At 30.8% G+C, this 12,846-nt stretch overlaps 2 protein-coding genes across 2 annotated transcripts; both read right to left on the reverse strand.

The window, feature by feature from the left end:
• Positions 1-7,641: 7,641 nt before the first annotated feature.
• On the reverse strand, positions 7,642-8,633 carry LOC140829908 (VQ motif-containing protein 4-like). Its single transcript, XM_073193194.1, has one exon. It carries the CDS (start codon positions 8,510-8,512, stop codon positions 7,766-7,768), a length of 747 nt encoding a protein of 248 aa, XP_073049295.1. The 5' UTR covers positions 8,513-8,633; the 3' UTR covers positions 7,642-7,765.
• Positions 8,634-11,482: 2,849 nt separating this feature from the next.
• Positions 11,483-12,426, reverse strand: LOC140829909 (non-classical arabinogalactan protein 30-like). The gene is made up of 2 exons (XM_073193195.1): positions 12,050-12,426; positions 11,483-11,945 (listed from the first exon to the last, which is right to left on the reverse strand). Exons 1-2 carry the CDS (start codon positions 12,369-12,371, stop codon positions 11,632-11,634), a joined length of 636 nt encoding a protein of 211 aa, XP_073049296.1. The 5' UTR covers positions 12,372-12,426; the 3' UTR covers positions 11,483-11,631.
• Between the last annotated feature and the right edge of the window lie 420 nt (positions 12,427-12,846).

Below are 12,846 nucleotides of genomic sequence, written 5' to 3' on the forward strand. Positions count from 1 at the left end.
GGCTACTTAATTCAATCAATATAATTATTAACTTGATTTTACTTTTAAATTTAATACTACTTTACTCTTTAATTTATTTACAATTTGTCATGTTTATGAGGAATTTTTTAATATTAATTTAATATGATCATTAATAGTCTACTTAATTCAATCAATATAATTATTAACTTGATTTTACTTTTAAATTTAATTTACTTAATATATTTTAAAAAATTAATAATATTATATCTATTTTATTTTTATAAATATATTATTTTCATTTGTAAACTTATTATTTCTACGTTAGTTTAATAGGATTATTAATTTACCATTTTGTTTTTATAATTTGTCATGTTCATGAGGTTCTTTAAATTATTTTGTACGTTAGTTTAATAGAATTATTAACAGAGTACTTAGTTAAGATATTTATTATTGTAATTTTACTTTTAAATTTAAATTTAATTACTTTAATTATACATTGACATCAAATTCATAGAAAATTACTATAATAATGTTATAAATTAAAAATTTGTTAATATTCCGAATATCAAGGTGATAATCTATTATTTTAATTTAATTTTAATTTCTTAAATTTATACATTGCAATCAAATTCATGAAAATCTCTACCATGTTAATGATAGATAATAATGGGAAGATGAAGGAATATGAGACAGATTGAATAAAAATAAATTATTAATAAATATTCTTTCCCCATTTAGAATAGAGATATTTTCAAACTCTTTATGTGTCAATTGAGATACGTGATTGAGAGAAATGTTTGTATGTAACAGATTTCAAACACTGTTTTTAAGCAATTTGGTCAATTTTTTATATATGCTGCTAAATAAATATTACTAAATAATATGATTCATTTGATCATTTAGTGTTCTTACAATGAAACGAGTATTTTATCCTAGAGTTAACATGTTTTATTGTTATATGTCATTTGTGTTGATTATGTTGTATGAATGTCATATAAAATGTCAATATTTCTAAGAAAATAAAATCGTTTTCAAAAAGAAAAAATTTTTCATCTAGAAAAAGAAACACATGAAAAACAAAGTGTACACAATTCTCATTCTAATAATAATGGTATGAGAATAATTCTAAAGTTTTGTGGACACAATAGATCAATTTTGTAAATTTTTAGTAAATTGAGGCATTGAGCCAATTGCACTTTATCTCATCCAATATCATCTCGATATATTCCGTGGTGGCTAAGAGGTTGTTTTTGTCTTTTTTTAATTCAAAGTGACTAATCAGCTAATTCATAAGATATAAAATGGTAGTATCGAAAACTCATCGTCAAATACATCCACTTAGCCAAATAGTGAAATAAAAATATAATTTTACAATATTTAATTAAATTAATTTTGACTATCATAAAATGCTCATGAAATCTAAAAGTTTTATTATTAGATGAAATATTGAATAAAACAAATATTTTTATATATATTTGAATGATATCTATTATCTTATTTGCATCTTAATTATGTTATTCATGTCTCTCCTCAAAATTTTTAAAATACAATAATTAATTTTTAAGCTGTTCCACAATATATAAAATATTATAAACAAAATGTAAACTCGATAGAAAAACATTTGTTTTGTTTCAATAAATAATATAATATTATGTTCTAGACACAACAATTGAGATTGAAACTATATTATCTCCATGATATGATGAACGCAATCATTGTTCCAAAGCCTATAAAAAATAACTAACGAAATTACTTGCCTGAATTACGTCAAATTAAACGAGGAAACAGTTCTAATATAGTAATTTGAATAGATATATTAACCTAATAGCTATATATAAACAGTTCTAATTTATTAACCTTATAGCTATATGTTAATAATATTGATATTAAACATATAAAATTGATATTACAAATATCACGATGTTTGAATAAATTACAACATCATTCATTGATTATGTTGTTGAAAAATATATAGGTTATACATACTTTTACTCACAAGTAAAAATCTATCACGACTAAAATAATTTTTTCTATGTTACTGAAGATGATTGTCATAAACTGAAAAATTATTCAAAAAATAAATAAATAAATAGTCGAAATATAAGATTACCGGATAAAAATAATGTAGAAAACTGAAAAAATATCGTGATAGAGAAACAAACTACAAGCATGTCTAATCTCCGATGAGGATTCTAAATAACATAATAAGTGTTAAAGATGATTATATACTTGTTGAGTATACCAAAATAATTATACGCATATTATAAAATCACGACAAGAGTTGTTGAATTGTCAAAATCAACCAAAAAGTATATTGAAAATGTGTCATGTAGATAAGATAAATTTTCTGATTCATATACCGTTTATGATCATGATTTTTATTTTTTGTAGTTTGATTTGTTTCAATTGATAAATACTACTATCCTTATTTTAATTCATTTAAATATTATCAAAATTTCATTCATATATTTTCAGCAGTTTAGTTGTTCACGTGCAACGCATGTGCATTTTTCTAGTATATATATATATATATATATATATATATATATATATATATATATATATATATATATATATATATATATATTACAACACTTCGATAATTTTTTCTTAATTTTTGTAGTAGGATATTTTAATGTATAAGAATATTTCTATTTATATCATATATATATATATATATATATATATATATATTCCTTTTTATTAATATTTTAATGTATAAGAATATATTTAATATATATATATATATATATATATATATATATATATTCCTTTTTATTAATATTTTAATGTATAAGAATATATTTAATGTATAAGAATATATATATATATATATATATATATATATATATATATGTACGTGCGTTGCACGTTGAGAAATATAGATAATTTGTATATGATAATTTTATTCAAATATGTTTAAATTATTTTTGAAATAAGAATAACTTTGAATAGATAAATAATTAATTATTTTGTTACAAATGAAATCATCATATTTTCTTGTCTTTGATTTGAAGACCTCTTGAAATCTTTTTGTGCCCGTCGGTTTTTATCTTCTTATCTCTTTTTTTGTACTCGGCAATTGGTTCTTCATCTCGAATCTCTATTTCATCTTCGTCTTCATTGATCTTCATGTTTTTGTTGATGTTTACTTCATTTGATTTTTCTGCATTTGGTGGTTCATTGTTTTGTTTAGTTGGCTTGATTATCTTTTGAGATCTCCGTTTCTTGATATTGACATTTGTTGTTGGATAATTGTCATGTATCTCAATAGCTTCTGCCACAATTTTTAACACTTCATCACGCTTTTTCACTAAATTATCCAACTTGAACAAGAATGTGTGGAGCTTGGAGCTTGGTTGATTTAGCGAATCTTTATATGTGTCATTTGGTAAATTCTGCATCGAAAATTTTTATTGTTAGATGCAATATTTATGTAGATATAAAATCATTTGTTTTTTTATCTTATACCTGGTCATGAATTTGAATGAAATCTTCAATAGAACATCCAACAAAAGACGCTCCAATTATGTTCACCATTTGCTTAATATACGATTTTGCACGATAAATCACAATTATAAGAAATAAATATTGCGTCGTGGGTCCAAATATAACTTTTGACATAAAGATTAAGCAACATTCGAAACTAAAAGATAAATATTTCACTATCATTCAGTTTTGTTAGGTTAAGCGTGCAAGATTGAGGGTAGTATCGTGATGAGTGAACTCCTGTGAAGTTTTTCGTGAGTTAAGCTGTCGTGATAATCTTATGATATTTTCAGCAATTACATATTTTATATTGCAGCAACAAAGTGTAATATAGCAAGAACTTGAACGATTATTGTTACGCAGTATCTAGAAAATCACTCGTGAGAATACAAACATAGTAATTAAATGTATTTAAATAACCGTCAACCGTTGAGCATAGTTGAGTAACTTGGTACAACTTTTACATTGAGCTTTGCACAATTTGTACAATTAAACCCACCGGTAGTATAGGTGACAACTTTGTGAATTGTGAGATTTATTGCAAGACTCGTACCACGGCGATGATTTGTTTTCAATTTCCTTGAATTCTTGCTTTGATATTGTAATACTTTATTCTATATGTAATGTTTGTGAACGATTATATACGTCTTGTTATTTAAAGATTTAGCAACATATAATATAATTATTTTAACTATCTATAGTTGTTTTGTTACAAAACTGGAATTTGTGATTTTCATCCTTCAATTGTTGTAAATTAGTTGGTTAGACTCTTTTATCATTTTTTTCATCCAAAGTTCAGTCGATGTCTATTGACTCGTACTTCTGCCAATACATTATCAACGGAGAAAAAATTCGTCGGAACCAAGACATCGACGTTCGACTGACTAACATGTTCCACATTCTTCAACTTTGGTCCATTTTGGCCATTTGGGAAATAAAATAGATATTGTAAAGAGTCGTAAAAGCACAAATAAGTTTTATCTGGTAATTACAGCCATCACAACCATGTATAATAATATCTCTATCATAAGATATGTTGGGTGAAAAAAAGTGAAAATTATGCCTTGAAACTTGAAAAAATATAGCACCGAAATATGTAAAGAAAAAAGACTATTGTCTAATTCAATTATGCGACGAAACTCTATTTCCATTGGATATTTGCAATTTGTGAACAAAGTCGTCAAACTTTACGGGAAAACTGAGTCGGCCAGTTTAATTCTGCCATAATCACAACAAAATGAGGGCCGCTCAAATTCAAATTTCTTTGCACAGCAAAAACGGTAGAAAGATAGAGGGGCTAACAATCGTTGGTAGTCGAAGTCGCATTTGAAACTGAAACCGAAACCGGAAAAGCGACATGAAAGCCTTGAATCGGGCTTTACAAGACTATTTTTCCTTACAAAAGAGGACAGTTCTACAGAAAAAAAAAACAACCAAACAAGAAATTTTTTGACAGTTAATAAGTTGCCTAAAGTGGATGGGAAATCAACATTTTTTTTGTATCCATTTTTGTATAACTGAATAATAATTGTAAATTGTTATGCATACGATATTATAAATTTCATAGATGTTGGACTCCCTCATCTATATTAACTTCCCATTTAATTTAAACAACACGATAGCTCACAAGCTCTCATCCACGGTAGATCGTAACATGGCACACATAGGAATAAAGAAAGAATGGAAACGACAATGAAACCAACCTTACAACGCATCACTGTTGTCAGACCAAAATCGGCAATTGCACAAATGATAAAATAACTTGACACAACTAAAAAAAGAGACAAAATGTATAATACAAGAACAATATAAACAATAAACAAATGTAATTTAAAGCAATTCGATTCAACTCAACTCATCTTTTTTAAAGATACATTAAATTAGATTTTCGGACTCTGCCATTCAACTAGTTGAAGATAACGATTCTAATGGAGAGACATTAATTTTTTCTCTGAAAGCAGACAACAACATTCACGGCTAAATTATGACCGGTTAATTGGCTATCCGAGAGCTCACAGATTCATGTCTGATTCAAGAAATACAAAAAAACAAGAATTATGGTCAACTGTTTTGCAGTTGATTGGCACCAGATGTCACCATGTTTGGATAAAACTTTGAACAAAACAAACAATTTTGGGCCGAAACAAGTCAAGATTTTTTAATTGAGGTAGTGTACGTGTCTATGTGAGCTTAATTTACCCATACAATAATAATAATAATAATCATATAATAATTAATTCGGTGGTCCAATCTGAGATCTATTAACGCAGCTATTTATTATTAAATTATTATTATATGACTACTTTTAATAATTCTATGTGCAAAAAAATATATTAATTCCTTCCGTTCATAAACAAGTCTATGGATTTATTAAAATCATATATAATTGATAGTCATATTAATTCCTTTCAGAATACACACAGAAATGTATTGGAGGAGAATCCAACCAATCATACATAAAAACTTATTTTTGGGGTTTATTATTAAATCCCGGGTATTATTCTAACTGTTGGATCTAATAATTGTAAACGAGTCACATGCGATTTTTCATACGAATCAATATATTGCATCACACGAAAATATATAAATTACCTTTCTATAATCACAAAAATATTTCATCCTACATGTAGGGGTACTGCCTCATGATAAAATCAAGAGTCCAAATTTAGCCACACATACATGGGGTCTATTAATTTTTTTAAAATCACATATACGTGTGAATCTTGTCTATCCAAACCATGTGGAGGCAGTTCCCCACATATAACATCGAAACAACCTCTCTGGCAAATGATACTTCAAAATAAGCTTGCACGGTTATCTTACCTTTCTTTTTTTTATTGTAACTTTGCCAAACAGAAATCTTGCGCACAAATGGTTTTCTAGTGCTAATCATAACGTCTCCTTGGAGTCAAAAAGAACTTTTGAGTGCACCCGCGACATCATGTAAGTTTGCTTTGTTCTTCCTATTCATTCATTATTTTACTCACCCCTAAGTATTTAATATCAAAATTCTGCTTTTTTTTTCCTTTAACAGAAATCTATGTTCAGTCATGGAGAAAACCACAATCGGAACTCCTTCATCCAACATCTCCATCGAAGGAGGGCGGACTAGACTAAGATCGCACTACAATCGTGACGTTTCTTCACAATAAAAAATTATTGATGTTGGATGGTCACCGATCTCTCATATTTTTATGAAAGTTTTACATTATATGAGAAGAAATACTCAAAATGTAGAATAAAATAATTCTATGGTCACACCGTCACTAAATTTCTCAGGGTGTATGTATGATTAAGACTCAACAGTCCCAACACAAAGGAGATGGAAACTGAACCAGCTAATGTTGATTTAAACCATCGAACAAACTATATCTAGCAGTCAACAATTGTATAATTTCCAGCTTGAAACTACACTTTTCTTGGAATCGCAGTCCACTCCCTCCCAATAAAAAAAAATTTAAGTTCTGTATTTTGAAATTTTTTGATATTTTATTTCAGAAAAGCGTATAAAAAGCAAACCAGACTCAATGGGTAAAAAAATCAGTTTTTTGTATGATTTATTTAAAAAAAAAAAGTAAGATTAGTGATTAATCTATATATAATGATTATATGCAATTCCTCCCACAAAAATCTAACACACATTTAATATAACTAACTTGACTAAAATGTATTTTTGGAGGTTTATCTCCATTTTTTTAACGCACATAGGAAACCAAAGCAGCAGGGCAGCCCCTCCTCTCTTGGCATCTTTCTTTTCACAAGAAGATAAAACAACAAAATAGTCAAAGATTCCATCGTCCCTTGTTTTTACTCCTCATTTGACAGCTAACCCCACTTATGCTTGCTTATGGCATTACCTTTTCTATCAAAGTCCTTCGACATTCACTTTTTTTACCACTAATAATATATTTTATATGCCCAATTACCGATTCTTGTACACAAAGTCATATCAGCCCTATAATCAAACTTTAGCCGAAAGAGCAATAAACTTGACAGCACACTTAAATCGAGATTAAGAAGAAATCAAGGCTTTGAGTGGAAGAACAATAAGAAAAAGATCCATCTTTTTTTTCTTTTGGGAAGAAAAGATCCATCTTTGTATTACAAAAAACTAAAACAAAGGTTTTGTTAAAAGAAATTAAATTAAAACGAAGGAGATTGGAAGTTCGTTTTTTTTTTATCTAAATAAGATAAGAATAAGATCCCAAATCATGTTTATGTTAATGCTTTCACATATAAATGTTATACAAATTAGCATAAAAAAGCACAAAAAATACCCAATTAGGAACAAGGAACAATGAAAAGGAGAATCAACTCAAGAACTAGAAGCATTACTAGAAGTCGCGACTCTAGGCGAGGTAACCGGAAATAGAGGCAGCAGCCGGGGTTCCGAATCCCTCGGAGTGTTCGCCGGCGACTGGTGCAAGTAGAAACCTTTCTCTTTGATGGCTTTTTCTTCCGCCCCCACGTCAATGTTATTGCAATTGGCAGCAGCCATTTGAACGTGAACGTTAATGGGTGACCGGTTGAACGGGTCGGGTATCAGAGGCGTGACCGGGCTGAGAACCAGTGAAGGAAAATCGAGAATACCGGGAGACAGAATTTCCGGCGTACCAGCTCTGGGTGTACCCGAATGCCCGGCCAAAACCCCGGGCCTAGTGCTGGATAGCCCAGGGCCCAAAGGGCTGATCTTAAAGTTTTTGAGGCTGCTTCGGCGTTCATAAAGCCTCGAGGAAGATTTGTCTTTCTTTGCTCCGGTCTTGATGGGTGGTATCGAGCTTCTCAGTGGTTCCGGTCTGGAGGCCATACGGGCGGTCTCCGACGACCCGGTGAGCATTTGGACCACTTTCTTGAAGGAGGTGGTGTCGGCTTGGACGAAGGTGGTAGGGCACTGGTTGTTTGGTTCAGATCTAGTGATTGGTTGCGGCGGGCGGGGGGAGAGCGGCGAGGTGTGGTGGTGGAGGAAGCCATTGCTACTGGTTGAGCTATTCGAGCTGTGGCTGTTTGGGGAAGGAAGAAGAGATTGGCTGTTGGTTTCTTGGACAGTAGGCGGGTTTTCCATTTCCGGGTCGGGTTTGCGTGCGAGCTTCTCTGTCTGTCTGGGCGGCGGAATTGCCGTTTGCGTAGGAAATAAATACAGAGAGAGTTGTTTCTCTTTTCAAACCTTTTTCTTTGACTCTCTCTCTCTCCTTATATTTATTTTAATATCGGAAGAATTTGGTGTGAATTCAAATATATATTTATTTATTTTCATATTCAGTTTTCCGAAGAAAACGAGATATTTTGTTATTTATTTATTATTATTATTATTATTATTATTATATTTAATTTTATAATCTCGTTTGTAAAACACAATGCCTATGTGTTTCTAAATTAAGAACCACAGAGACATATCGCTTAAATATTCCTAAAATTTTATTACAAACAACAATGACTTAAAATCGATTTAATTTTTCATAAACTCGACCCCGATATGTATGTATATTACCGATTTTGAAATATAAATCATGTCGCGTTACCACTTAATTTATTATAAGATGCAACAAAAATACAACATACGGTATCAAAATGTTTGAAATACGTAAATATTAAGTTTTAAATTTAAAATACGTAGTTATTAACTTAATTCAACAATTATGTGATTAAATTACCAACCACTTTGTCTAGTTTGGTAAGAAATATTTGAAGCCAATCGCAAAATCCAACATCAACCACGAGGAAGCGCGTGATTTACACTCAAGGAACAGAGTTAGCTAAGCTGGTAATGTAAGACACGCGCATTGGAAGAGAGTGGGATGAGTTGGCGTAGGAGTCCAGCTGGAAATATAAAATTTGATAAAATAAGAATCGAAGAAATTACCAAACATTTGACTTAAATGGGCCCATTAAATTTGACCATCCAGGAGTAATAATGGTAACATAGAGAAAGTGAATATCTCTTAAATTTTCATGACAAAAACTTACGTGAGACAATTTTATAAGTTGTATTTTATGAGACGAATCTTTTATTTAGGTTATCTATAAAAAAGTCTTATTTTTTATGCTACATGTATTTTATTTTTTATTGTAAATATCGATATAGTTGACTCGTCTCACAGATAAAAATTCGTGAGACCGTCTCATAAAATACCTATTCAATTTCTATTGGTCAAATTTATGATTAGAAAGATGAAGGGGTAACATCATATAAATCAAACTCAATTAAAATTAAATATAAAAAATTCAATAAAAATAATTGTTTTCCTCCGCACAAAAAAAAATTATGAATACATATATATCCTTCTCTAAAATATAATTTAAAGGGAAAAAAAGCATTTAACTTCTTAAAATTATTTTGGTGTTTTTATTCATATATACATCGCATGATAATGAGCAATTAATCAGGCATAAATGACTACTTTCAACTTTCATTTAGAAGAAATAAGGTGATATTTTTTAAATTTATAATCAAAACTGCATCATGGAATTAAATTTATCGATCAATTCGATTAATCAATTTCGATTGCATGAATTACAAATAAATAACTAAATAAATAAATAAAAATTGTAATTCCCTATGCCATAATAACTCCATAGGCGTGAAGCCAATTTGTGTATAGGATATGGTACCCGTACCTAGGGAGCCGTGAATTTTATGAAGCTTTTACATTGAGAAAACTGCTAATTTTTTTAGAATTCCAAGAACGGAATATACACTTAATAATACTAATAATTTATAGAATACTGACATATATATGTCGATAATGGATGAGACATTATTTAATATCACATTTTATAAGTAAAGTAATTCACCATGTGTCAAAAGGCAAAAAATTCTAGTGCTTTTGATTTGAGCAGGAATCCATATGGTAGTGGATGCATTTAAGAAAAGTTGCTACGATCATTGCGATATTAATTATTATAACGATAGTAATTAGGTATAAAGCCATGAGCTTTATTGGAGCACACATATTTTAATTCATTTTTCATATTAAACATGTTTCTTTGACAACTTACGTGCCATATATATATATATATATATATATATATATATATATATATATATATATATCCCATAATCGATCCTTATATAAACGTGAAATTTGTCGATCCAAAATTAAGCTGCCACTCAAGTGGGACAAAAACTGAAAAAAAGCGAGAAACATACAACCATTTTTAAGCAGAAATAATGCGACTTATATGTACTGAAGAGAGCACATTATATATCTATTTTTTTATGTAGGTAAAGTTTCACTTCTTTGTTGCTTAGTGGGCTCCTTTTGTATGCTTAAAAATGATATCTAAAAATATACAATTTCAAAAGGGAGTGGTGATATTCCAAAAGAGGTATGATTTTATATATTATATATTAAAATGCCAACATTTTCTTGAGGTATAATATCAAAACCTGTTTGAGATTGTATCCCAATCCTCTAGCTCGTTGTAGCTGAAGAAAATAATTTAATTCAGACCGAACGCCGTGCTTTAGGGCGGAGGAAGCATCGGATACGCTCGTAAATAGCAAAATAAACACTCGAAGCGTCGCCTGCAAAGTACAAACATTGCCTCACAAACTCATTAAAACGTGTCTGCCATTTTTGACACACTTGCTCTTTAATCGAGACTCTGCCCTGTATCAACATATTTTAATGCATATTCATCTTTAACTCCAGAGAGTTTTTTGTTTATGATATATCAAGATCATGAGTTTTGGACAAATATAATTACCACTAGATCGAGAGATCTTTAACACTACTTGAGAGTGCTTCATTGATACACAATCATGTAGATTGTGGAATATTTTCGTTGATATTTCAATCTATATAAACCGATGATAATAATTATAAATGGGGTAGAAAATTTCTGTTCAGCAAAGGGAAAATAAAAGTTGTATTAGTATTCATATTTTTATCCATTTGACACGATTTCACATTTATGACTGAAAAATCACGAGTGGATCGAACAGTGCTTTATATATATATATATATATGAAAGACAAGTATTCAATTTAAAAATATAAATAGTTGCACACTTGCACGTACCACAAGAAGCATGCATGAAAAGGGTAACTGAAATAAAAACAAATTAATTAAAGCTGCAACAGAGCGCGCATTTTCTTCACTTAACACAGAAAAAAAGTAGCATCATTGGCATAAGACAAATCACAATGCAGTCAAAGAAAACAGAGAGAACTTCAAATTATCATTTGCATGGCAGTTTCTTGAGGGGCTCGAAGGCGAAGGGTCCAACGGTGAAGAGCTGGAAGGGGAGCTTCTTGTCTTCGGTGGTGAGTGGTGGCTTTGTGGCCTTTAAAGTAGCACCGGTGGCGCCGCTGTTGAGGTTGGTGGGGGCGTTACATATGGAGAGGGGAGAAGAGACTAGGAACACCTTGCATTTGTGGGAACCAGATGTCGTCACCTTGTGCGGCATGAAGAAGAAGAAGCCATTTTTGTCTGTATTTGCTTGTTCTTCTAAGTGGAACTTTGTGTTGTTGCATTGCAGCTTCACCACCGCTCCTGTAAATAAGTAAAACACGATAAATATATTTGCAGTGATAAGAAAGTAAATAAAACGGAAATGCATGATTGGAAAAAAGGCTCTTTTTCAGCTAGGTAATTACCAGAAAGAGGGGCTGCGCCCATTAGAGTATCGACTCCAACGTACTTGCATGACTTGCAATACACAACACCTTGAACAGCCACGAATTTTCTTGGTGTTGGAGGAGGGTAGCTAGGCGGTGTCGCTGGTGGGGTGCTTGGTGGATGCGGCGGAGACTTGACAGTTGGCTGAGATGGGCTTGGAGGAGGTGTAAGGTGGTGGTAGGGAGACGGCTGCGGAGCGACAGCCGGCGGGGATTGTGACTGTGTGCTGGAGTCTTCCGTAGCAAAGACTGTGGAGATGAGTAGTAGCACGGAAAGCTGCAGGAGGAGATGTGAAGCCATTGTTAGTGCACTTGTGGGAGATGTAAATTTTAGAATTTCGTGTGAAACTGAAGAGTAGTGTTGGGAGGAGGTGTGAATTTATAGGGGAAGGACGAGGCCATTAATATTTTTTTTTGGTGAGAAAATAAATTGAGTTTTTATAAAATCGAGCAAAATTAACTTGATTAATAGAGCTTAAATAATTAAATATTTACTTGAAGAATAACTTCGAATGATTGTTGGATGGTTTTTGAGATCCAAGTTTTAAAATGCTACGATATATATCCATGCAATATTGTATACAAACAAAGAGAATGTCTCTTGTGAGATGATCTCTTTTTTTCTGTGCGACAATTTAACTCTACCGATGTTAACAATAAAACGTAATATTCTTAGCATAAAAAGTAATACTTTTTTCATGGATGACCCAAATAAGATATCCGTCTAACAAAATACGACTCGTGAGACTGTTTCCCACAAATTTTTGCTAAAAATA

Source organism: Primulina eburnea, chromosome 4 (genome assembly GCF_022965805.1).
Source record: "Primulina eburnea isolate SZY01 chromosome 4, ASM2296580v1, whole genome shotgun sequence".
Taxonomy (NCBI): domain Eukaryota; kingdom Viridiplantae; phylum Streptophyta; class Magnoliopsida; order Lamiales; family Gesneriaceae; genus Primulina; species Primulina eburnea.